The 26,423-nt window shown below is 38.1% G+C and overlaps 1 protein-coding gene across 23 annotated transcripts in view; it reads left to right on the forward strand.

The window, feature by feature from the left end:
• The window catches only part of SYNE1 (spectrin repeat containing nuclear envelope protein 1), a 301,821-nt gene that overhangs the window by 208,293 nt on the left and 67,105 nt on the right, over nt 1-26,423 (forward strand). For 11 of the 23 annotated variants that reach the window (XM_058419844.1, XM_058419842.1, XM_058419838.1 and 8 more), the window contains 16 exons: nt 1,947-2,114; nt 2,852-3,013; nt 4,139-4,333; nt 8,176-8,349; nt 10,149-10,340; nt 14,585-14,719; nt 15,339-15,445; nt 16,459-16,609; nt 17,411-17,545; nt 17,632-17,787; nt 18,602-18,811; nt 20,053-20,154; nt 21,889-22,008; nt 23,497-23,697; nt 24,911-25,084; nt 25,580-25,711. In XM_058419844.1, the coding sequence (XP_058275827.1) occupies nt 1,947-2,114; nt 2,852-3,013; nt 4,139-4,333; nt 8,176-8,349; nt 10,149-10,340; nt 14,585-14,719; nt 15,339-15,445; nt 16,459-16,609; nt 17,411-17,545; nt 17,632-17,787; nt 18,602-18,811; nt 20,053-20,154; nt 21,889-22,008; nt 23,497-23,697; nt 24,911-25,084; nt 25,580-25,711 (2,514 nt within the window). Of the gene's footprint in view, nt 1-1,946; nt 2,115-2,851; nt 3,014-4,138; nt 4,334-8,175; nt 8,350-10,148; nt 10,341-10,930; nt 10,979-14,584; nt 14,720-15,338; nt 15,446-16,458; nt 16,610-17,410; nt 17,546-17,631; nt 17,788-18,601; nt 18,812-20,052; nt 20,155-21,888; nt 22,009-23,496; nt 23,698-24,910; nt 25,085-25,579; nt 25,712-26,423 lie in introns of all 23 variants that reach the window. The other 12 variants (XM_058419840.1, XM_058419848.1, XM_058419857.1 and 9 more) reach the window with 7 other exon arrangements.

A 26,423-nucleotide genomic window follows, 5' to 3' on the forward strand; every position in this document is an offset into this window, starting at 1 on the left:
TCTCCTTGTACACAGCCTACTTAAGGATTCTTTCTCTTGCTCATACAGATACTCATCTAGGGTGCATCAGCCCTTGTTGCATCTCTTACGAAATCTAAACACACCCTTTTGCCCCTACATCTAATAACAGAGCTTGACTAATGTTTATTGGCTACTTGTCATAAGAATAGGCATGGCATATTAGGGCCATTATAGGGGCAACAAAATCTTTAATTGACATGAACATCTGGATTCCTGCTACCACCATGTGAAAGCTCTGCCAGGGAAGTTGCCATGTTGTATACTCCAGAAAGCGGTTGAAAAGATGGGTAAAGGGATTGTTTTCCCTTTCTGTGAAAACAAGCCCTTTATTCTGAAAACCCTATTAAGAGGTCACAGAAGCATTGATCTTGAGAGGGGACTACCAAAGGGCCGGAGAGTAGCTGTAGGCAAGGCAAAATGAGAAGTTGCCTCCACTGGTGCAATTTTTCACCATTACTTGGAAAGATCCCTTGTGGTCAGAATAAAAAATTCTGAAATTGCAGTCCTGAATGCTGTGCTAAGCTCTTACCTGTTCTGTGCTGGCTCCTGGACACTGTAACAATTTCATCATTAAATTTTTCAAGTTTTCCAGTTATTATCTTTGAAGAAGTACCTCATTGGACACTTTTGGACAGTTTATGGGAGTGATCTCGTTTCTGTGCTCTTCCAGATTCTGTCTGGTTTTGTTCACATACAGTATTAGATAATGTATTATCATTCTGTTCCAAATTCTTATACTTTGAGCTCCAGAACCTCAGAATTAGTCTTGTTTAGTACCTAGCTTTTGTACATATATAAAAGAATCACAGAGTGGTTGAGGTTGAAGGGTCTTCCAGAGATCATCCAAGCCCAATGCCCTTTGTCAAGCTGGACCATGTATAGCAAGTTGTCCAGGATTTTGAGTGTCTTTAAGGATGGAGACCCTGCAACTTCCCTGGGCAACCTGTCCCAGTGCTCAGTCTATACTCAAACAGTATAAAATATTTCCTGGTATTCAGAGAGAATCTCCTGTGCTCCAGTTTTTGCCCATTGCCACTGTTCCTGTCGGTGGGCATCACTGAAAAGAGCCTGGTTCTGTCTGCTTTGTACCCTCCCTTGAGGCAGCATTTTTCACCTCCCAAATAATATGCTGCTAACTGTCATACATGGTTTCAGTTTTAAATAATCCTTGTCATCAAGCCTGCTTTCCTGACCGAAATAGAGATACTGTACTTGTTTCCTTAATGCTGCATTTTCTGAAGATGTTTTCAGTCGTCATCTGCAACAGTTGAAGAAATCTCCATACTCTTAAGTATAGAACTTCTGGTGAGAAATAATTCCGCTCAAATAATTCATTGGTGGTTGGAACATTTGCCCATTTCTTTAGCACTTTTGGTCCCTTTTCTCAATATCTTTTATGAGTTGGTTGAGCCTCCCTGTTTGTTTGAAAGCTTACAATAAGCTGATGCTTCATACTCTTTCTTGCCTCATTTACCAGTTCTTCAGCATATTCCTGTTTGGCTCTTCTGCCTCTCTGTCTGTGATAGTGTTCATTGGGATATTATTTGCCACCTACAGTACCATAACCCACTACCTTTTGTGATACGTTGTGTAGTTGTAATGATGCAGGAAGAATACTCCTGTTTATAGCACTTCCCCTGCCAGCCTTTCCATGACTGTCCACAGTTGCCTTCTGCACCTCCTAGCTAATAGGAACACGAAAAAAAATGCATCCAAAGTCCTCATCATAATGAAAGTCCAAAACATGCTCAGTCTGCTCAGTCTGCTACTGTTAAATATTGATTTACTGTGTTATTGAGAGGTTTCCATGTGGTTTTGGCTTTGTGGGCTTTATTTTAATGGACATATGTAGTGGGGCAGTATGGGGGCGATAGTATGCAGTATCTTTCTTTTTGAAAGTGCAATAATGTACTTCGTGCTTGTAGGACATTGCTTATTACCAAGCCTTATCTGCTGAACAGTTGCAGACAGAAGCTGCTAAAATTCTACCCAGCACCTCAGCCACCCAGGAGTTTTTTGAACCAGGCTTAGAATCATCTGCTAGTGCCAAATTGGATGATTTGCAGCGTTCTTGGGAAACACTGAAAAATGTGGTAAGTTTGCATCTGGAGACTTCAAAATAGTTGGCTCGCTGATATTCTTCTCTGTGGTTTTTCGTTTTCAGATGGTAACTTGAATTGTTGTGAAATACTGTTTTTGTTCTTTGAAAGCCTGTGCAAGATGGACCTCCATTAATAAAAATAAGAGTCATTAAAGCTGATAGTTGTCTTCAGAAATAATTGGCTATTGACAGACTGTGTTCCATAATCTAGTAGGGATATCTAGTCATGCTGGATGAGTCGGCAAAAAAGACCCAAGAATCCAGTTTCTCCAAATACTGAATCAACACATTTCTGTATGGGTTTGCTGCATAATCATTCAGTGATTTTTGAAAATGGTCAGAGTCTTGATCATATGCTATAAATTTTAATTCCTTTCAGAGGCACAGTAGCTGTTATGGGATATTAAGAACTATGTGTCTAGCAGATAATGCACATCCATGTTTGAGTGCATGAAATTTAAAATAATGTATGAGAATGTGCATAGGTTTTCCCTGCTTTATTAATGTCCATTTCTTTTAAGCAGCAGAACCTAGAATTTTACTGATAAAATTTAAGTTAATAAATATTTTTAATATGTGTGCTCTGCGTTGTAATTTATACTCTTGGAAGCTTGTTGCAAGTTTTGGGGTTTTTTTGCTTTAGTCTCTTAAGCCTAGGTACATATGAAGCAGACTAAATAGCAAATCCTGTGTCAGAGGTCAGAATTTATACTTTCCACTCTTCTTCAGATCAGTGAAAAGCAGCGTACTCTCTATGAAGCTCTTGAGCGTCAGCAGAAGTATCAGGACACACTCCAGTCTATATCCACAAAAATGGAAACCACTGAAATTAAACTAAATGAGAGTTTGGAACCGGCCAAAAGCCCAGAGAGCCAGATGGCTGAACATCAGGTAAAGTCTTTTATGTGAGGAGGAGAGGGAGCATACACATTGCCTGCATATCTTTTGTTCTGTTTTTTAGACAGTAACCTTCTTCATGGCTGGATAACTCAAACATATGCATTTGTTGCATGAACCTTTTCTGTTAACTGTATGTCTTGCCTATCTGGGCTTCCTGCTGTTCTAAAGGTGGTATAATGGGGATTCTTTTAATAAGGAGCCTTTTTGAAAGAAATAGATCATAAGAGTCCAACTGAAGTTTTCAGCAAAAGCTTTTGTCCAAGATTGTTTCCAATGGCAGCTGTACTTACTGTTCTTCAGCATCATTGCTGAAGAATATTTATAATGTTGCCAAATTTACTAAGATCATAACCAATACTGATGCATTGTATATTAATCAAAATATATTTTTCACCTTGTTAAACAAAATGTACCAAAAGCACACAAAAATTCCCTCACGAGGGAAGTCTCAAGAAATAATGATCTGAATAATAAGAGAATACTTTATTAAGTAACGCATCTGACATATGTCTAGGTTGTAATCACCTAAGCCTTCCGTCTGATATCTTGAATCTATCTGGTATGGCCAGTGAGTGTGTTTGTGAGTGAAAAATAGGGGCATGTTTTAGCTTCCAGCCTAGAACATTCTAAGTGGACAAGGAACATCCAGCAGTGGATGTAAATATTCAGAGATTTATTCCATGGTGCAAAATAACTTCCTACTCTTACCCTATGAACCAGTTTTCAAGATACCTATAGGAGGATGGTACCATACATCTATTGAATATATTCCCTTACTTGTTCATTATCTTTACTATGAATACTAGAATGCCATACAGATAATTTATTGGAAGAATAAATTTCTAATTTCCAAAATAATTCCTTGGGGTATGTTTGAGTAATTAAATCCATATTCAAGTAACCAGATACATGATCCTAACTCAAGCCTTTAAAAGCAGGACTCAGTCATTATGGAATACTGTCTCTGCCATACTGGTAGTGATGCTCTGCTCTACTCTATGTTCCTGGTGCTCCCCTGGGATAGTTGTCTTGAATTTTATATTTAGTCTGTGTCTCCCAAAATACTTCTTGCTGGTAAATGAAGCAAATGCATTCTCTGCTCTCATTTCTAAATAGGCTTTGATGGATGAGATTTTAATGTTGCAAGAAGAAATCAGTGAGCTTCAGACATCATTGGCCCAGGAGCTTGTTTCAGAACCACTGGATGCAGAAGGTGCTGATCAAATGGCATTGCAGTCCACCCTCACAGTCTTGGCAGAAAGAATGGCCACAATTCGAATGAAGGCATCAGGAAAACGACAGCTATTAGAGGTACAAGAAAAAACATCACCAATATTTTTAGCCACTATTACAAAAAAAGTAATTTTCTGTTCTGCATATTTCTCACAGTTCCTTTCAGTAATAAATTACCGTTCTTTTTTTAGTGAGTCCCTCCTCTTAATGCTAAGTGATAAGCAGCCAGAAAGATCTTGGAACACACATATATTATATACATTCCAAGTTTCTTCTGGATATATATATATATGCACTCTATATATATATTGATGTGTGTGTATAAATTAAGTGCAGATATTAAAAGTCACATTATCTACAGTAAACTTTGGAGGAGTCACCTCTCCAAGCTGCAAGACAGGAGAAGAGGCAAAGCTTAAAACAAGAAACAGCTCCTCTTCCGAATCTTTGCATTGCTGTCTACGCTCATCTTCCCTGTGATTTGCATGCAAACTTTTTTTCATGGAAGATACACCCCTTTATTTCTTTGCCTATCAACCAAAACGGCTTTAATACTAAGGGGATTTTTACAAGCCCTTTACAGATAGGAATGTTGCTGCATACATCCAGGTGGGAACATGCATACAGTTGCCCCCATACAGGTGGGAACATGCAATCATGCTAAAGCTGGTTACAGTTTGGCTGCTTTGAACACTGCAGGGCAGCTTTATTTCTGTACTGTTAAGAACTGCAGCTGTGAATTCACAAACACAGCAACTACTGCCTTCATATCTTCCACCATCAATTGATTCAGAGAAGCAGAGTGAGAATTGGCTGTGTGGATCTAAGGTGTGGTGCTTAGTTGCTGGCTGGGGTTAAATCAAGACACTGGATCACAGGAGAGTCTCAGGGTACTTCAGCTGCTTTAGTTCTATCCAGTCCCCTGGGACAGTGAACAGGTGATTAAAAAATATCTTTGTTAGTCTTAAAATAGTAAGTTGTTCTAAGATTTTCCTTTCCAGAAGAAAAATAGCTTTTCATTTAAAAAAAAAGGGGTTGGAAGTAGAATAAAGGGTCTAGCTGTTTATATCTTGCACCCCATAAAGGATCTAACAAACATTTTGGTAGTACTTAGGAAATGCTAACTAATAATTTTAAGATAAAACATGAATCAAATATATTACTCTTAACTGTGGTTAGGGATCTTTGACACTATACCACAAGTATTCTCTAATAATCCTGGCTAAGAAATATATGTGGTATGTAGACAACATTCAGTAATTTAACCTGTTTACTTCATAGATTTCTGATTTCACAGAAAAAAATCTTCCAGAACACCCCAGGGAAGTAAATGTAGAAATAAAGATAAAACAGGTAATGAAAATATTTTGCTGTTGAAGGTGTAGACTGGTAATATTGTTCTTTCTGTGGACTTAATTTAAGTAACTAGCGTTTGAGAACTGTTCAGGTCTGAATTATTTAAGACACCTAACAACTATCATTATTCTTTAAATTATTCTAACAGCAATATTTAATTTTTTTTACTGAAATTGAGCATGCAGAAAAGCTGTGCAAACCCCTCTCTGTGCAAGGAAGTTGCCCTGAATGTTTGAGTCTGAATTTCCCTAACAAGTGTTGTAGGTTGACCCTGCCAGCAGCCAAACACCCACCCTCACTCCTCTCTACTGAGATGGGTTAAAAATAGAAGGCAGACAAAAAGACTAATGGATAAAGATAATGACAGCTTAAACAGGGTAAGGAAGAGCTGTGCATGCAAGCAGGGAATGAGGAACTTATTCGCTACTACCCAATCAGCAGGCAGATGTTTAGCTACTTTCCTTGAAAGCTCCACATGTGTTTCTTGGTAAGACAAACATCATAACCACCAATGCCCCTCCCTCCCTTTCCCTGGGCTTTTATTGATGAGCGTGATCTCATCTGATGTGCAGTATCTCTTTGGTCATTTCGGATTCGCTGTCCTGGCTATCTCCTCCTCTCCCAACCTTCTGCCCACCCCCATCCTATTGGCCTTTGTGAGGGGCAGATAGAAAGTCTTTATGCTGTGCTCAGCAGCAGCCGTAACATCGCTGTGTTATCAACACAGATTTAACCACAGCTGCAAAGCACTGTCTAGACTGCAATGAAGTTAACTCCATCTTAGCCAGATCCAATACTATCTTTTCCCCTTGTTCCATAATATTTGCACCATGCTTAGGTTTCACATTATCTGGTACAAGTATCCACTGGCCATCCTATTTGTTTTCTTATTCACAAAATCCCCTCTATTCTCTCCAGAATTCAATATCTCTCTCGTATTGGGGAGCTAGACAGAACTAGACACAGTACTCCAGGTGTGGTCTCACCAGTGTTAAGTAGAGGGGCAGGATCACCTCCCTCATCCTGATGAGAACACTCCTCAAGCAGCCTCAGACACCACTGGACTTTTTTTCCACATTGTTGGGTCATGTTCAACCTGGTGTCTACCAGGAACCACCCTCCTCTCCCCGCCCCGCCCCCAAATTCTTTTCTGCTAAGCCTCTTCCCGTCTGCTTAGCCTGCAGCCTGTACTGGTGCATGGGGTTTCTCCCTTGCAGGTACAGGGCTTCACGCTTCCCTTTCTTCCTGTCAGCTCATTTTTATAGCCTTTCAGGGTCCATCTGGATGGCAGAATATCTCTCTGCCTATCAGCCACTCCTCCTATTTTGTGTCATATGCAGACTTGTTGAGGCTCATTACCGGCCACTCACTAGACTTTGTGCCATTGATCACCATTGCCTGGCCACAGCTGTTCAGCCAGTTTTCAGATTCATATGGGACAATTAAAGGGTGAGCAAGACTTGCTGATCGCTCCCTGTCTTTCCAATGGATGGGTGAGCTGGTGGATGGACCCGGGGTGTTGCAGACAGGTAGAGATATTATAAAAGATAGGTCTTATAAAATATGGTTTAGGCCCTGCTACTCTAGCTAAGCTAGTAGGAGCTTGTAAGTTCCCGTAAGGAAAAATCATAGGAATGAGGGCAGTTAACACAACAACTTATTCTAGTAGGGGAGATAAGTTTGCACTTGCATCTGTCCCATGAGAATCCACAAAGAAATATGTAAAGTCCTGGGTAAAAGAGTCATAGCATGTACACACAAATACACCTTCTAACCAATGAATTGAGTGTCAAGAAAACTACTAGCAATCGGAGCTGGACACGGGGTCTGTGAAAACTGCATAAAAATGAGTTGTGTAAATAAAGAATTGGCTTTTCCTGCATGGAGAAACTGAGTTCTGTCTGCTTTATTGAAACACTGGGCATCTGTGTTGCTGTGATGCTGATGCTGCAGCAGCCATAGAAGCTTAATGTCCATCCACACCCCATGGCTCAGGGATCCTCTGAGAGGCCAGAGAAGGTGGACAGCTCTTCAGGCTTCTCTTTACCCATGTGACTGTACCACGGGCCCACCCCTACTTTATTTGGTCCTTGAAGTACCCCCTCTTGTGCCTCTCTTGAGAATTAGTAAAGCTGACTAGCAGCCTGCTGCCAAAAAAGGCAAAGTTGCTCTCCTTTCCCTGCAACCCATTCTCAGCTCCGTGTATTCCTTTTCTTCATGTGCATCTTTCTCCCTAAGCAAACAGTGCTGTACTGATTGAGCAAACTGAATCTCTGTGGGGGGAAACCCACAGGAGAGCAGCAAAAGGAGGCAGAGAAGACCTCGCCTTTGGAAAGATGTAATAGCAGAGTTCTACTGGAGAAAGTAGAAATAAAGTAACGAAACAGAATTTCGGTCATCAGAAAGACAGTCATCAGTTGAAAGAAATAATTTGTAAAAGTTAGGTCTTACTATGACTTAGAAATCCTGTGTAGGATTTATGCAAAATAGACAGGAACAACTTTTTAAAAGTGACTGTTATGGTTTATTTCTCCTAAAAAGTAAAATATAATTTGTACCTCCAGGAAAAACTGAATGAGCAGCTCGAAGAACAGCGGCAAGAGCAGGCTCTTCAGAGGTACCGTTGTGAAGCTGATGAGCTTGACCACTGGCTACTCAGTACCCGAGCAACTCTGGACACCACTCTGCTTCCTGCTGAAGAACCTATGGACATGGAAGCACAGCTGGTAGATTGTCAGGTAAAATATTAAGACAGTTATCGAGGTGAAGGAGCCAGCATATTTGTGAAGTTTCTGAAGTCTTTAGCGTATTCTATAAGCTTGGTAAGCTTCCTCAAATATTTGAGGAGCAAACAAAATAAAGGCTTTCTCATTAGAGAGTACAAACAGCACTTGAGAAAGCACACGTGAGCATAGCAGCAGGAAAACATAATGTCCTGACTGCAGAAGGATTTGAAGTCCCACGCCTTTCAGATATAGTTTTGTTTAGCTTTAAAGGCATTGTATTTGCTTCACTTACTGTTTTTGCTCCCCTCAAGCTGAAATTGTTGAACAGCTCACCTGATAGGTATGGAAACGCCTGCAGTATACTTTCCTACATATCCTTTTCCAGCTGAAGAACATACTGGCACTAGCAGTGATGACTGGGATAGTGCTGTGTTTTCTTCAGGAATAATCCTTACATACGTGCAAAAATAAAGGATAATCATCAGTATTTACTGGTTTTATGGCTTAAATTCTAATTAACTCATAATACCAAATCAACCAAGGAAAGACACGTGGCTGCAATAAGAGTTTTTGCAGATACTTTTATTAACAAGACTTAGATCATTCATAGCAGCCAGGTTCTCAAATTAGTGGGTATTTTCTATTTCTAAATAATAGCTTAGAATTATATGATCATTATAATTAAAATTACAAAAGAGACAAGAGACAGATGGGCAAAATACACCTTTTCTTATTAAAGACTGAGGAACTCAATTATTTTAGGATAAATGAGAGTTAATCTTCATGCAAGTCTGAAGAATTTTCATTGACAACACTTCATCATTTAAGTTTTCAGTCTGCTTAGTCTCAAGAGTTCTTTCATTACCTGTCCTTGAGAGACCTTTGTTGTATGTAGATAAACCCTATGAACTTTAACAATGCAGTATTTTTTTTTCTAATATCGTCTGTAGGAAACTCAAAAAGTTAACTTCATGGAAAAGTTAATACTGCTGTTCTTTTGCTGCTTCTTAAAATTTTAATGCAGTAAACTTTATATATTTTTTCCACTTTTTAGAGACTCTGCCAATCTTATTCTGCACATATTCCTTCAGGAGAAATATTTCTAAATTCATTCTTGACAGTTGCTATGGAAGCAAAAGCATCTGATGTCAGGCTACGTTTTTGAGCAAGACTCGTTAGAGCATGGAATCTGGGAGATCAAAATATGCACGATGTCTCTAATACATGAATGGTTAATGGAATGTCAGGAAAGTAGCTTTTGAGAATAAACATGCCAGAGATTTGTCACTTTAAGTCTCTCTTTAGACTAAAGAGGATTATACAGAAATCCTTAAGTCCATCATGCACCAATCAGAAAAAGCAAATAGTGAGAAGAGAAGCTTATCAACACGGCCAGAGCAACACAGAGGAGGAGGTAGGAAGCACTTGACTACACGTAAATGAAAGAAGAGGAAAGAAGTAACTCTGGCTGCGTGCTTCATTTCTTGTCCTTAATGGATGTCAATCTAGCTCCTTAGCCATCCTTACCTTTAATATGCAAATAAAGAGCAACTCCTCTACAACAATTTTTTTTTTGTTTCAAGTAACGTTTTAATTTCCTTTTTTGAAAAAGGTTGCAAACTGAAATGGCAAATAGAAAAATTTTCAAGCATATTCTAAAGAACTCTGAATGAGACTGGAAGGCAAAGCAATGACAATCTGACTTTCTCTTAGTTTGGCAACGGGTGAGGTAGGCCACAGGTCGTCTTGCCTGAAAACGTGACAAGTGCTGGAAAATGTATGAATTTGGGTCTTTGTTTTTGCTGCTGCAGAACATGTTGGTTGAAATAGAACAGAAGGTGGTAGCCTTGTCAGAGTTGTCTGTGCACAACGAGAACTTGCTTATGGAGGGGAAGGCTCACACCAAGGACGAGGCAGAGCAGCTGGCTGTGAAGCTCAGGACATTGAAGGGCAGCCTTCTGGAGCTGCAGAGAGTGCTCCACGACAAACAGATCAACATTCGGGTGAGTGGCTCCTTCCAGCTGTTTCCATGGTGGGCAGGAGTTTGGGGATTTTGTAGCAGCTTTAGGCTACTGGGAACAAGATTGAAAGTGTTGCACTGATTCACATTGAGTTATTCGTCTTTAGTTAGTAGATGGAATTATAACTCCAAATTAAAGACCTGTCTAGAAAGCGTTAGTTGATAATTTTCAAGTTAACATCGCTTTATGGTAAATCTGTCCAAACCTCAGTATCTTCACTGAAAGGACAGTAATAAAATAGATAGATGATTAGCTTGGTCTGGATACAGTCTATTCCTGTTTCCAGTCAGTTTAGGTTGTGTATGGTCTGGAGCTGGATTACTCTCCCCAATCAAATAATGATCCTAAATATTGTGCTTTTTTACAGTGTGCACAACAGTGAACAGATGACATAAGGGAAGATTTTTTAATTCCAGCTAATACTTAGTGGCATCATTATACCAAATAAAATATTATATAAGCAAAAATTCATTTAACTTCAGTCTTGCCCTAGGTTTCTATTCCTAGCAGCTTTGGTCTGCTCACTGCCACTAATTCATATTTATTGACAGTTGCTTTTGGTCATTCTTTAGGTCAAACTAGCATGTGGAGAGCCGAATACATACAAGAAACCCAACCATGTAATGTGACTGGTTTTGAATTTGCTTGCCCTGCTGTGACTCACCCCCCCCCCCACCCCCCCCCGCCCCCCCCCCCCCCCTTTTCTTTTACTTCTTTTCTTGGCTTTGCTGTGCAAATTAAACATGATAAGCTTCAAAGATTCATGGCTTGTAATGCAGATTAAAGTCTACTGAGAGGTTAGCTTGAAAAGTCACTTGATGTTCTAAGAACTATTTTTAGTCCAAAACAACTGCATAGCTTTAAAACTTCACATAATTTCAGAAAAACAGAGAAATAAAAAAGAAAGTAAACACCCAGGTATTTGTTCCTATTGCCTCTAAGATGAAGCAACTTCAATGTTATTCTTGCTTAATAAACATCATGACTAGGCAAATGAAAAGTTATCAACACCATGTGGGCACATGATATTTGTTCTCATATATTACATGTGAAGTGAAAAGGCATCACAGAGATTTTTGCTAGATTTTACAATATTTTAAAATCCAGTGGTGTGATTTAGTTTACTTAAACTTTTTAAACGGATTTTTGGAATGATCTTCTAATATTTAAAAATAATGACAAAATAGCTTCCCGATGTAGAATTTGAATCATTTAAGGTGGTGCATAAATGCAAGACTCAAGTTACTTTATGAATTTTAAGCCTTTCTTTGACTTCATTTACAGATCATGTAAGAAAATAGACATAGGCAGTATAGCATCATCTAATTTTTACTGAGCAATTTTTTTCAAATGTGAAGTTCTATAATGCCATTTTTCAAACACTGAGGACTGAGGCTAAGAGCATCAGATGCCCCAGGTTCTATCCAATGCCAGTATTAATTCTGAGAAACATTAGAAACTAACAGGACTTTTGTAAACATGTTTAACAGCATGTAAAAAACTCAGAATTTACACATCTCCAGATGTTCTGATAAACTTGTAATTGCCTGGAAGCATAGCCCACCCTCCTCTCAAAAGAAAGGACCTCCCAAGTGGCACTGGAAGACTATTATAAAGACTGAGCTATATTTTCCATGAAGCATATTTCAGCTTTTCTGTTATTTCTGTGCACAAGGCTTTTTAGGAGTAAGTGTGAGACTCTCTGACCTTCTTGGAACAATTTTGGTTTTCCTCTGATTTTAGTTAATGAATGTCACTAGTGGTATGGAAAAGGTGACTTGGAGACCAGCTTCTTTATTCATAAAATAAAGTCGTGAAACTAGTCAGAAACATGCTGGAGCAGGACTGTCCCGGACTATACTCCCTCCAAAGGTAGCACTTTAACACAAAATACTGTGTCTGTTACTATTAATTCTCTGGTTTAGGGGCAATGAAACTGAACAGACTACTTGAAAAACAAAGAAGTAGAACAGATTCTGTAGTAAAAATAGCTCAACAAAACAGATAGTGTTTCTTTACTTTTTATTGCAAAAGACATGTAGGGGAGGAATGACTTCAGTTTCACAAGAAAAAATATGCTTCATATAAGTTTGTGTAATTCTGAAATCCATTGAACTATCGATTTCTTCCAAACGTTCTTCAGGGATTTTCCATTTATTTCTGTCCTAGACTGGACGGTAGCTGGGAATGACAGGTTCAAGTTTTTATTTCCCTGGCTTTTTAAAGGAAATGTAATGCAGTTCCTTCAGACAGACTTGAAATGAAAATGCAACTGTAAAGCAAATGTTTTTTCAAATTTACATTCTGTAATATGACAATGATAAAATCTGGTTCACAAATACTTTTGATCTAAAAAGTGTGTACAGTAGCATATTTGCAAAACCTCGTTGGACCCACAAATGCACAATCCCTTTTATGCTCCTTGCTATTGCAGGAACTATGAGACTATTAATTATATACCTCAGTATAACTCCAAAATTATATCTTCTCAGTCCTCTTCCCAGAGAAAAAGGTACCTAAAACTGAAATCAACCAGCCTGCTCAAATGCAAAGAAGAACTAGGTACTGTTCTCTAAAAAAATTTACAAGTTAAGTAGCTATGATCCCTAGAGTATATAAAATTAAGCAGATTTCCTCCCCGACAAATTACAGAGAGATTATCTGTTTCCTAACTTGTAATAGAAAAGCTGTAATTCCAGACCTTCTTTACTTCTCACATACTATTTTCTTTGCCCAGTCTGACATACTGTAATAATATTGTTCGCTCTCCAGCTACCTCAGCTTTTCCGGAAACTTGTTCCTACAAAGTAAAGTATCAGACTTTACCTGCAAACTGAAACCTTAGTAAAACAAAGTTATTTCATAAAGCAATGGCTAGTGGTTCTTTCCAGCACCAAGTACTTCTGGCTTGTTTTCTTTTAACAGTTTATATCCTCTAACACTAATCAGTCCGTTCAACTTCAGTACACTCATCATCCCCCAAAGTTAAAATCTTACACCTAACCTTCTACTACTTAGCAAAACTCTGCTGTTTCAGTGGCTGTTGCCAGGGTCACTGGTTGCAGAGGTCCATCTCAGTTATTGGCATAAGGAGGACCAGGTGAGTGAGGCAAGTGGGATTTCCACACCCACCTTCTGCCATGCTGGTCCCTGTCCGATTTGGAACATCATCTGGAAGGCAGAGTGTCTGTGTTTTGGAGAGCCTGTTGTCGAACTGTTTGGCCGTCTTAATCTATTTAGAATAAAAGCTGAATCATAAGCATAGTATGAATCCTACAAAAATGGAATACATAGACAAAATGGGAGAGGTATTAAGCCCTAGCTTTAGATCTTGAAGCTTTCAGAAAAATGAAAATGGTGCAAGCTCTACAGTCATCATATGACTGCAAGTAATATTAATTAAATCCAGAGAGACATGTATGTCTAAGTATCCATACCTACAAGTCTGTCTTTAACATAAGGTATATTAAAATACCTACACTTGAATGCACTGGCTGCTAAAATTACTGAAACTTACAGTCAACATAGACTTTGGAAGCCAAGAAGTTGATAAAACATTTTTTGAGCTATTAAGGCATTTGTTCTTTTTCGGATTGCTTACACAGAAAACCTGTCTAATCACTCATGTTGGAAAAGCATGATGGAAATATGAATGGAAGGAGCTGTTACTTTTGCTGTGCTGTTCTAACATTCTGTGGTTTGATCTCACTTTCTCTGCTGTTCATATCATGTCATCTGCTGTTTACCCAGTGTGTTTCTGCTGAACATAGAGTTATGTACTTACTGATAAATAAATATTGACCAGGATGACAACCAGAATTTTCTCATTTTCAGTTAGACAGGAAAAATTGCTTTAATTAGATAAAAAAAACTGGCTGAAACAAACCACTGAATCCCTGCATTGCCAGGTAAAGCTGCACCCTCCTTTACGGATCAAGGCTGGTTTTTAGTAGCAGAACAGTCTTTAGAAATACATCAGTCCAAGGTCATTGGCCTGTGGTCTCTGATTCTGCTAAGTGCAATGACGCGTGTTTATTTTCACGTTTAGAGGGATGCTTTTCTTGCTAGTAACAAGAAACCAGTAAGAGTCAGAAACCTAAAGTTGTTGCTCACTTCAGAATTGACATGAGCCAGCAACTTCAGAGGTTTTGCGTAGATGAGCTGAACCTGCCTTCTCCCTAACAATGTAAGAGACTTTTTTAAATCTTAATGTCTCTTTCTTAAAGCAGGGATCTTTACAAGAAAAGGAGGAGAGTGATCTGGATTTCGTTTCCTCACAAAGCCCCAGTGTTCAAGAATGGCTGGCTCAAGCAAGAACTACTCGCTCACAGCAGCAGCAGAGTACCCTGCAGCAACAGAAAGTTGGTGGTTTGCCTTTCTTTTACTCCCTTCTTTAGATTGCACTTAATCCTATAGCTGGGCCACTCTTGTTAATATTTTCACTGAAATATTAATTTTTACCGTGTTTCTTACTCACTGCTTTTGTAAGGATGATCTTACATGAATCTGAGTTCCCTGTGTTACATCTGTAACAGTCAGGCAGGCTAGACTTCCTGGGTAACCATGGTCAATTCACATTATCACTCAATACTTCTTCTGTCCATCAGTAGAATAAAATTGAATCTACCGTTTAAGTTACTCTGTGGAGAGATGATAATACTCAAAATAATGACTTTGTCTTTATACAAAGATAAACATATGACATGGTATATTGTATTGAATGATTTGAAGATATTCTCACTAGGGTAACTTGGAGAAACTTCATTGTATTCAGTAATTAGTTCAGTAATCTAGTTTATGTACCAAATTTTTCTGTGTCCCTGGCTGGAGATTTTGGACCACTTTTGGTGTTCAAGCAAGTAATTTTCAGAAGTAGCTCAGCTAACTTTGCATGACAGTTAAACAAGGTAGACATGTCCTTCCACGGCAAAAAACAATCTGTTTGAGATTTGTTCTGGTTTTCGTAACTTGCTGTGCTAGGAGCTGGAACAAGAGCTAGAAGAGCAGAAGAATCTGCTTCGATCAGTAGCGTGCCGTGGAGGAGAGATCCTAACGCAGCAAAGCTCTACTGAAGGCCCATCTATAAGGTATGCTTCCATGTGTTGTTCCAAAAAGTAAATTTCTATGGCTGTGCTTTGTCATCCCTATGCTTATATCCCTCTTCTGCTCATAGTCCTCTAAGTTTTGTTTTATCATTTTTATACAGTACCTAAGCTACTGGAGTCCTGGTTTATAATTCAGGGGTCTGATAATACAGTTAGACAAACTGGTTTGTGATAATAGATCACCTTCAGCATTTAAAAATGCCCTTTCCTCTTATTAGCAGGAATCACACTAAAATTAAAGATGACCTATACTCATGAGACAAGCAGTGGATCAGTTACTGTAACTTTATGGCCCAGAACTGGTGTGTGAATCACATCTACCTCAAACATTGGTATCTGCCATTGTAACCAGGTCTTCCAGATGAGATACTCTTTACTTAATTTTATTTTTCCTACAATTAGCAAGCATTTTTCCTTTTGAAGCCTTAATTCTAATGCCAGAAAGTACTTAACCAGTCCCCTTCTGCTTGAGACTTCTTTCTGTCAAGTGACAGTGTACTATAGAAATTAAAAAAAACCAAAAAAAAACAGAAAAACCTCTACCCACCAAACAGAAAATTCTGAATATAATTAACTGTTTACCAAACCTAAACTCATATGCTTGTCCTGCATTAAATTGTCTGCCATTTTGAGAAAGGAGGTGAGGAAGGAGTCAGATAAAATGTTTAATTTAATTCATGCTTTGAACTAAAATTTCTTTATAGGTTCCATTTCAGTGTAGTATATATTCAGTCTGGTTTGGGGATTTTTTTACTTATTTAGGGTACTTGCAACTCTAGTCTTTTAGAAAGTACTTTTTATTTCATCAGTTGAGAAATTCTTGCTGTTCAAACCTGCCTTTGTCTTACAATCGGAAAAACAAAGCCAAAACAATCAAGTCAAAGTTTTTAAAAGTAGCATTTAATTTAAATATAGAATTCCCTTATGGAAAAATTATAATTTTAAGTGGTTATAACTTTTGTATTTGTTAAACCTTTATGCATCTTCTGATTCAGTGAGAAACCTGATGTACTCTCTGAGGAACTGGTCTTAGAAGGTGAGAAACCATCATCTGAAGAACAGATGAAGAGGAAGTGGGAAAGCCTAAACCAGGAATTCAGTACCAAGCAGAGACTGCTCCAGAAAGCTTTGGAAAAAGAGCAGCTGGTACATTTTTTAAAATTCTCTTTCCATTTTCTTTTTGAAAGTAGTTGTTACAACAAGGGGTACAATATGTAGATCCATTAAGGTGCGGTAGTTAATGCATGAGATACGGAAAAATTTATTTTTGTGACACCTTTAAAATCTGTTAAATATTGGCACCAGCACTGCTCATGTTCAAAGTGATTTGAATTGCACTACCATGATGGTAATTAAATCGAAAGGAAGAAAGAGCTCAGGCAAAATGTTTATCTACTTATGTAACTCAGGATAATTTTGTAACAAATCATCCCTCTGGAATGGATTGCTATTCTCGCAACAGCTTAGAGGAAGACTGTTATTTTCAGTTTGAATTTATTGGTTGCATTCCATTCTTGATCTCAGTGGGTAAGGAATTTCAGGCACAGTATTTCTCCTGAAAGAAATGGGGATTCATTAATTAAACTGGGGGAAAACCAAAGTCTATATTAACATACATCTTCTATTTTATTGTTAATAGACCCAAATCCGCTCTTCTTTGTATAACACTCCATTGATCATCTTCCAAAGTACTAAATACCTTGTATTACTTAAACAGTAATTGACTATATTTTTGGTAAAGCTGTATTTTTTAATTCTGGATGCAAGCATTAATCCTGCATTTCTAGCGAACCTCCTGTTGAGCAATATTTTTGCAAAATATTCATGACATGGAGCATTTGTGGGAGGACCATGAGCATTAGCAGATAGCCTTGGTTAGTAGGGAATTCAGCTGAATTTTGTGCCCTACATTTGGTAGATGCATACTAATTAGTGCTTCTCTCTCAGCAGCTTTATAGCAGACCAAACAGACTAATACCTGGAATGCCTTTGTATAAGGAGGAGTCACAGGGCGAAGATAAATCCTTGGTGTCACCAGTATTGGTTGAATTGAATCAGGCCTTTGAAGATGTCTCATCTGAGGTAATTCTCAATTGTCTTTACACCTGTCCTAGAGCAAAGCCACATTAACAGTGAAATTGCTGGATTTCTCTGGTTTCTTTGCCCAGGCTGGACGGGCAGAGGAGACCCTGCATCTTGAGCAGAAGCTCTATGATGGTGTCACTGCCACATCCGTGTGGCTGGATGGCGTGGAAGAGCAAGTCTTTGTCGCTACAGCCCTGTTGCCGGAGGAAGAAGCAGAAACCTACATCTGCAAGCAAGAGGTAAGGAATCCAGGAGTAAGACTTCCTTTTAATTGCCAATAAGTGTGCATTTTATGTAGTGTTTAGAACAAAAGTGTTAAAATCCTGGATAAGTGACATGTCACTGACGTAATCTCAATGTAACTGCAGCATTCTGCAGTTGACTGTGTAGAGAATGTTGCAGAAAGCAGACTTTTTGTTCTGTTTTACATCTTTTCTGAATATTAGCAAAGACCACGTTATTGAAATTGAAACAAAGTGAAGAAGAGGGAGGGATGCTCTGGGATATAGAAACAGCAGAGGTTCATCAACATTAATTAAGAGTGAGGGAGGCAGAAAGAATTGAGTGGTGGGAGGGAGAGGCAATAGGACAAAGAAATAACTGTTTTCAGCTGAAGAGGATAGATGCAGACAAGATACAAGGAAGAAATTTTTCAAAATGAGTGTGTGGAAATGCTGTAGCAGATTGTCCATAGAGGTGGTGTATGTTCCATCCCTGGAAGCATTAAAATTCAGGTTTGAGAGAGCTCTGAGCATCTTGATGTAGTTGAAGATGTCCGTATTTACTTCAGGAAGATTGGACTAGATGGCTTTTAACCCAACCCGGATGTTTCTGTGGCTTTACATCATTTTGTTCCAGCACTTGTTTTTCTTGGAGCATGGAATCTTTTTACTATCAGAGATGACTGTAGCTGCCATCTTTTTCTAGTGTGTGTGTGAATAGCAACAATGTGAAAAATTCACTATGTCATTGCAAAATTGACAGTGATTATGGCGATGTTTGCCTGCTTTCCAGAATGTCTCATTGTCACTTCTGTTTTTCCTACAAAATTAGTCCCTTGCCAGAGAAATCAAAGACATAACAGAAGAAGTGGACAAGAACAAGTATTTGTTTGCTCAGATACTTCCTGTTGGTAGTGATAAGAGGGTTACTATAGAAGACACTCTGGATTGTCTCCTGAGAAGACTGACCTTACTGGAGTCAGTGGTAAACCAGAGATGCCACCAGATGAAAGGACGGCTCCAGCAAATCATCACATTCAAGGTATGAGGTGAACGTGAAATGGGGATAGAAAGGCTGTGAACTTTTGGTACCAAATAGAAAGAAGAAAGTTGTCACAGGTTTTTTTATTGAAAAATCAAATTTCTCAGGCTATGCAAAATTTGATATTGCAATAATTACTCAAAATTTAAACTCTCTACTAGAAGGCTTCTGCAACTCATGCAATTACTATAAAGTCACAACAATCTTTCTGTGCTGTCTCACCCTGCTGGCATTACATAAAAGAAAGTCTGTGTTGTGCAAGTATGAAAAAATGCTGATAAGTGGAGAAATCTGCACTTTCAGAATTCAGAAATGCTTTCAGATCTTACTTGGTCTCTACCTTATTTCCTATTATTATTAATATTAGTAATAATAATAATATATTAAGCCCTTCAGTATGTTTTATTTATAGTTAAAAACCTCATTAAAAAAAAAAAAGTATTTCTCATATCTTTCGATTAGGGTCATAGATTTCCTTTCAAACTCCATAATCTTTTCTCTGCAGTCTCCCATTTTTCAATTAAAGATTCCCATTTACTGATTATAGCAAGGTTGATCAGAATTCATTGCATTATTCTTAGAGATTTTCAGTATTTAAAATAATTAATGAGTGTAAAATAAATACTAAATCATTAATGCACCTCTTATGTAATGCTGAAAGTCTCAGAAAAATGTGCTGATAATTTTCTGTTGAAATGAGTGGAAGAAAAAGATAATTGATTGTATTTCAGCAAAATTGTTAAGTAATATTTCTGTGTCTGTTCTGATAAAATATTCTAAAAGTTTTAGCTTGCGGTGAGCCCTGTAATGAGTGGAGGCTTTGTTTACTTATGTGTTATATTTTCTCAAGTTCGTAATTAAAACGACTTGCCTTAAAAAGTAAAATCGAGCTTGTTTACAATCACACGTGGTTTAATAACTGCGCAAATAAACTGCACAAGAATGTTTTTGTTACATGGAGGTAATGATCATTGGTAAATAATTATTTAACTGGGAGGCAAAAGTAGAAGTGCATTCACGAGATGTGTTTTAAATGAGTCACTCTAGCTCTTAGTTTCTATACCTAGATTTTCAGCAAAGTTAATTTTTTTGCGTTGGCTAATTATGGTGCTTTTTGAATATTTTCTGTGCTGTAGTGCTACTATATAATATTTAAAGCTTTAAACTTTTTGAAACATGGAATATTTTTCAGTTGTTTTGTGCTGCAACTGGCTATAATTTGTTGGTTTTGTCTCCTGTAGAATGATCTGAAGCTCATGTTTACATCGGTGGCCGATAACAAATACTTAGTTTTACAGAAATTAGCAGAGGCAGCTGACAGACCAGAAACAGAACAAATGCAGGTACGAGCATGTATCTGTCACTTGGGGAGAGGGGAAGAGGTAAAGTTTTTATCCAAAGTATAAACGGATTCTAGACAACAGTTACTTTAAATGGGAGAAGATACATGTTTAGATGAAGTATAGGAAAATGAGTATGCCGAAGAGTGTACTACACACATACATAAGTAAATAAAACAAAAAGGCACAACAACAAAAAAATACTAGCCAAATGTCTCTCTCACCTCCCCAGCTGAACTAGTACCTAGTTATGTTTATACTGGGCAGTATTTGAAAAAAAGAAAACTTGTATAAACAAAAAAAGTCCAGAGTTTTTCTAAATTGTTCAACTATAAACTTCATTAAGAACAAAAGGCACCTTCCTGCTCACTGGTTTATAATGATGTCTTTAATGTTACTCAATTTAAGACAGTAAATATAATTTCTTTATCGGGAATGGTGTGATGCATAATTAATTATTTATATGAAAAAGTATATCCCGTTTTCTTGTTTTTGTTTTGCCAGTGAGAAACATGAATGAAGTTTGCTAAGGGTAACTTTTGGTAGATATTTCTTGTTAGTGATGTCTGGTGCCAACAAGTGACTGAACGGAAGAAACTTATCCTTCAGCTAAACAGAACTATTGGACTCCATATACCTGACATTCAAAGTTTGAAGGAGTTTATGTCTCCTTTATGAAATAGAGGTCACACTGTGACTTTCTTTTCTATCTTTTGTGATGCCAAACATTGGCAAAAATTTATTTCCAGTATGAATAATTTAACTACCAGCTAGGAAAACAATGTGGTAACAAAAGCAAGTGAAACTATTTGTTTCAGAAAATCTCCCTTGGCTGATAAGACAATCAAATTTAAAAGCATTGCTGCTTGTTCAATATGTGATGAGGAAAGTAGAAATAAGGCCCTTAATCAACCTGGTAACTTGAGTTGCAGGAAATGGAAGTTTAGTGACTGTATTGTGCAAACTCCTTGCTGCTGAAAAGCAGGACTTCTACTTCAAATATATAGTTTAAAAATATTTGGATCAGAAGCTTCCAAGAAAGGGCCTCAACAAAGGACTTTAAGTACAGGAACCTACCTAACACTTTTAACTTTGTTATAATCTGCACATGTTACTTCAGCAGAGACCTAGGGAAACTTGTAGCTTCCATTGGAAAAACTCATCACCTTCCAACACTTGGCAAATACCAACCTGTGTTCTTAAGTTAGTTTTCCAGGTGCGAAAGGGGAGGTACAAGTCTTTTTCCTTGACCGTAATTTTGGCTCCATCCCAGTCTTGAAAGGGAACTACATCCAGCTCTTCGATTTCATACGTGGGTTCTGCTGTGATGGTTGTTTACTTGCTGCTCAGAGATGACAGAAATGACTGTTAATAAAAAAAAAATTATTGAAATGACATAGTTACATTAAAAAAAAAAATTCTTTGGGGCCTCTGCTATATAGTTAAAAGCATGGAAGTTCATAGTGATGTTTGGCATAAAAAAAACCTAAGCATAGTATTTTACATGATACTAAAACAGCTTGTTATTAAAAAGTAATAATGATAAGCTTATTTAACGTTAAGGAAAAAACTGGGCTCTCCCAACTTTTAATTAATATGTTTTCTTCATAGTATCCTTTAAAATTTCAACACATTGAAGGTGTGACTAGTACTGCAAGCAGAAAAGAATATGATCATAGGCCAGATACACTACTGTTACTTAAACTTAAAACTAAGCAATGTAATTTTCATATACAGGTCATACTGCAGGCAGAAGAAGGTTTAAAGGAACTAGATGCTGGAATCAGTGAATTAAAGAAGCGTATAGACAAGCTACAAATTGACCAACCCTCGCTACAAGAGTTATCTAAAATTCAGGTATGGTTCATTAGTTCCATCCTAGACCTATCCATCTTATCACCTTTCTCACCTGTGATATCAAAGGAATGATTCTTTTTATTGTTCATAAGGCAGTTTAGGAAAAGAGATTGAAAGGAATTTCAGCATGTCTTAAAAGATTATGTTCTCTCTGGTTCACCTTATTTTACATATTTGCCTCTTCAGATTTTCTAACATCTCTGATATGATCAGTATTAATTGTAAAAATCTACAAAACCGTGTTTTCTCTCAGCTCTCATCCAGTTCCTTTTCACACAGATGGTGTGAAGTACGTAAACATAAATTTGTCTGCTGAAGGTTCATCGCTGTTCTCACCAGAGTCTCACACTCTGTGGTTTAGTACTGTCCCACATCCTGTCATTCAAAGAAAGAAGGGGGTAAAGGAGGATAGAGAGTAAAAGTGAGACCTGAAACTGGAAATGTTCTACTTTTGCTGGAGCATCTCACATGTCAATATATGTGGGCAATTGATTCACGACTTCTGTAAACCTGTTGAAACTCCTTTTTGAGCAGTTTGGCTGATGCAGGGGAATGCTTGAGGAAGTATTAAGGAGAAGGTTTATGACTGAATTTTACCATTTACAGTGACATAATAAATTGGAAGCAAATAAAACAAATGAAACTGGACCATAAACTTACTAATCCAACAAGACAGTGACATCAGTTAAAATGAATGACTAAGAAATAAATCACTAAGAAATGTGTCTTTTGCCCAGTTCTTTATCCTTTTGGTCTTAGCGTCTCCTCCTGGTTTGTTTGGAGGTTTTTGGGTTTTTCTGCTCTCAGTTTATGTGCCGTTATTTGCCCCCTCCCCTTCATTTCAGTTTTTAGAAAAGCCTTCCTTCAGCTTTTTCTGACAGTTTTGCTTCTCAAAATTTTCTGTTTAGGGCTAGGAGAGCCAGCTGCAGTCTGAGGGTGGCCACTTTTTTGTAGCACTTGACAATCATAGAGATGTTTTGCTTGTTCAAATGTCATGTATAGATCAAAAATATGGGCTTGATTTGGTTTTTATGGTAAGTTGTATGTATTTTGCTGGCTACCAGCAAGATTCTGGGGAAGGAGAAGGAAACAAACCTCATTTTGAGATGCCTATGGTCTGTATCCATGCTGGAATCTGTGCAATGCTGTGCATTATAAAATGTAAACAGCACGTGCATTGCACGGTAGTCACTATTTTTTGATGCATTAAGCCAAATCTTTGCTATTTACATTAAGCCTTTGGGATTCTGCTATTTCTTTTTCCCCAGCTGCAGCTACTTTAAAGAGTTGCAGGTCTTGCTTAATTTTCTATCTTTAAATGGTGAGTTAATTTATCAATGAAGTCAGTATATCTGCAAAGTCTTTTTGAGCTGGAAATAAATGTTAATCTACTAGTATCCACAGAAAGTGCAGGGACAGTGAGGTTGCTTCTAGGAAGACATGTAAGGTGTGAAATAGGAATCACCATCACTGCCCTTTGCACCCCAGGATAAGTATGATGAGCTGCTGATGATCATTGGATCCAGGCGGAGTGATCTGAATCAGAATATGGCTCTTAAGAGGCAGTATGAGCGGGCTTTGCAGGACCTGGCTGACCTGGTAGAAACAGGCCAAGAAAAAATGGCTGGTGACCAGAAAATGATTGTTTCTTCCAAGGAAGAGGTTCAGTCACTGCTTGAAAAACATAAGGTAAGAAACAGGGGTATATTTCAGGACTAGTGATGACTGTAAGCTTGTTGTCATGGTTTAGCCCCAGTGGGAAACTAAGAACAACACAACTGCTTCCTCCTTATGTGTACCTTCCTTGGGGAGAAGGAGAATCAGAAAGAAAAGGTAAGCCTTGTGGGTTGAGAGATTAATACTAATAGCACTAATAATAAAAATAATTGAAATAGTGAATATAACTGTAATGGAAAGGAGAGAGAGAAATAAACACAAGGGAAATAAATAAATGATTAAAATACAGTTGTTCACCACCTCCTGACTGATAGCCAGCCTGTCCCCAAGAAGAAATCAGCAGCTTCCAGACAGTTCCCCTCAGTTTATATACTGAACATGTTGCTCTATTGTATAGAATATCCCTTTTGCCTGATCAGGTCAGCTGCCCTGACCATGGTCCCTCCAGGCTCCTCATGCACATCCTCACTGTCAGGGCAAAGGAATGTGAAAAGTCCTTGACTTGGGGTAAACACTACTCAGCAACAAACAAAACATTAGTGTGTCATCAAGATTATTCCTCTAGTAAAGCCAAAACACAATGCTGTACCAGCTACTAAGAAGAAAATGAACTCTATCCCAGCCAAAACCAGGACACTTATGAAGAGCAAATTGCTAGCTGTCTGTTCCTAAAGATTCAGGAGCTTTCCAGAACGATGGGCCAGACTGTATTTTAAATTGGTGCCAGTGAACTGTTCTGACAGACTGAGTTTCAAATGCTTTGTTGAAGGTGAGCCCAGATAGAATGCGTTTTCTTCATTATTCTAATAACAAGCTCCTAGTATTGTCCTGTCATGCTACCTACCAACTTCATTCACCACTCCATTTATTTTCAACAGAAATTTACATTTGTTAATAGCACCCACAAACAGGAAAAGTACTTTCCACATTTTCATTAGGCGGGAATTTTTGATGTTGTTTCTCTGATTTAAGCTGGTTTTGTTTTTAGAATGAGGGTCAGGATGGAATTTGTGTGGAAAGAATGACTGACTCCTTTCTTTAAATAGAACATTGTCCTCTTTAAATTACACTGGATTTCATGAACTGTTGTGAAGTGAAGGGTTTACCTAATTCTGTGTAGATACTTGATTGTACTGCTTATGTCTTAAAATGTTCTTTTACTAGAAATGAATTTACTTGAATAACAATTGCACTTTCTGTTCTCCCTCACATCTGAATTTTTCAGGAATATTTTCAAGGGTTGGAGTCTCATATGATCCTAACAGAAACACTTTTTCGAAAGATGAGTAGCCTGGCTCTCTTGAAGGAAACTCAGTCACATTCAGAAATAATGGCACGAGCTTCAGCTGTATTAAAGCTGGCTCATAAACGAGGTGTGGAACTGGAATACATTCTAGAGGTGAGAATTTCTGTGTCCTTTTCTTGTACTTCCATTGTGACCAAACAACAGGATATTCTATAATGCTGATTTCCTGTGCTTGGACAGAATTTATGAGCATCAGTCCATTTTCTCATACACACAAAGTACTGATAGACTACATGCAGTCTTTTCTGTTTAACTTCTGTGACCTTCAGGTGGCACAAATTGTGTTCCTCTAAGTCTAGAGAGCTGTTTAGCTTTACAGCTAAAGCTGTAAAAGGAGAGCATGACTGTTTTATCCATGTGTTCTTACCAAAAGTTGAGTTTGGCACAGGGATGGTGTCTTTTTACAGGTTCACTGCAAATTTGTACTGTTATTTCCATACTTTCACAGCCATGGAGCTAGCTGTAGGATTTCAGATTTAAAAAAAAAAAAAAAAATAATAATATTTCTAGATTCAGATTCACTATATACACTATATTCACTATATATATACTATATTCACTATATACATGGATAATTTGTGCTTGTAGACCTGGATGCATCTGGATGAAGATTACCAGGAGCTCACCAGACAACTGGAGTCTGTTGAAGGAAACATCCCCACTGTTGGTTTGGTAGAGGAGACGGAGGACAGGCTTACAGACCGGATTACTGTTTTCCAGGTTGGTGTAGTTTTTCAGGTGCTTTGTAGACATTCTCTGCAGAAAAGAGGGATTAAAGGGATCTCTGACAGTCGGCTAGTCCAGCCTCCCACCTGAAGCATTACAGTTGTCATGGGCTGAATCACCGACAGCTTTGGAAACCTCAAAAGATGGAGATCCCACAGCGACCGGGGTACCAGTTGCAGTCCTGCACCACCACCTACTATAAAAGGTTTTCTGTAATGCCCAGTCAGTAACATCAACTTTTAGCTTGTCACCATTGTCCTTTTATATTGTGTGGCACAATTGAGGAGCATTTACCTCTATCTTCTTTTTAATTCTACTGCATACAGCAGTAGATCTTTGTTAGATCAGCCCTTAGCCTCCTGTTTGTCGATCCAAAGCCTCTTTGTGAAGGACACATGCTCTAGGTCCCTAAGTTACTTGATAGTTCTACACTGGACCCTGACTACTTGCTTCTTCCTCTATTCAGTGAGTGAATGGGTCAGAGCACAATCAGACGGAGTAGATGTGGCCTCATCAGCACCATGTAGATGAGGATAATAAAATAACTTCATATGGTTGTTCACAGTCCTAATATAGGCCAGTGCTGTGCCTTGCCTTATAAGTTGCTGGGTTAAATACGCTACCAATTTCCTTCCTAACCTGTACTGAGAAACACAGCTAGTCAGCTCAAGATGCAGAAGTTGCGTTTTTTCAGCCTTCCAAGTTT

The sequence above is a fragment of the Hirundo rustica genome, chromosome 3, assembly GCF_015227805.2.
Source record: "Hirundo rustica isolate bHirRus1 chromosome 3, bHirRus1.pri.v3, whole genome shotgun sequence".
NCBI lineage: Eukaryota > Metazoa > Chordata > Aves > Passeriformes > Hirundinidae > Hirundo > Hirundo rustica.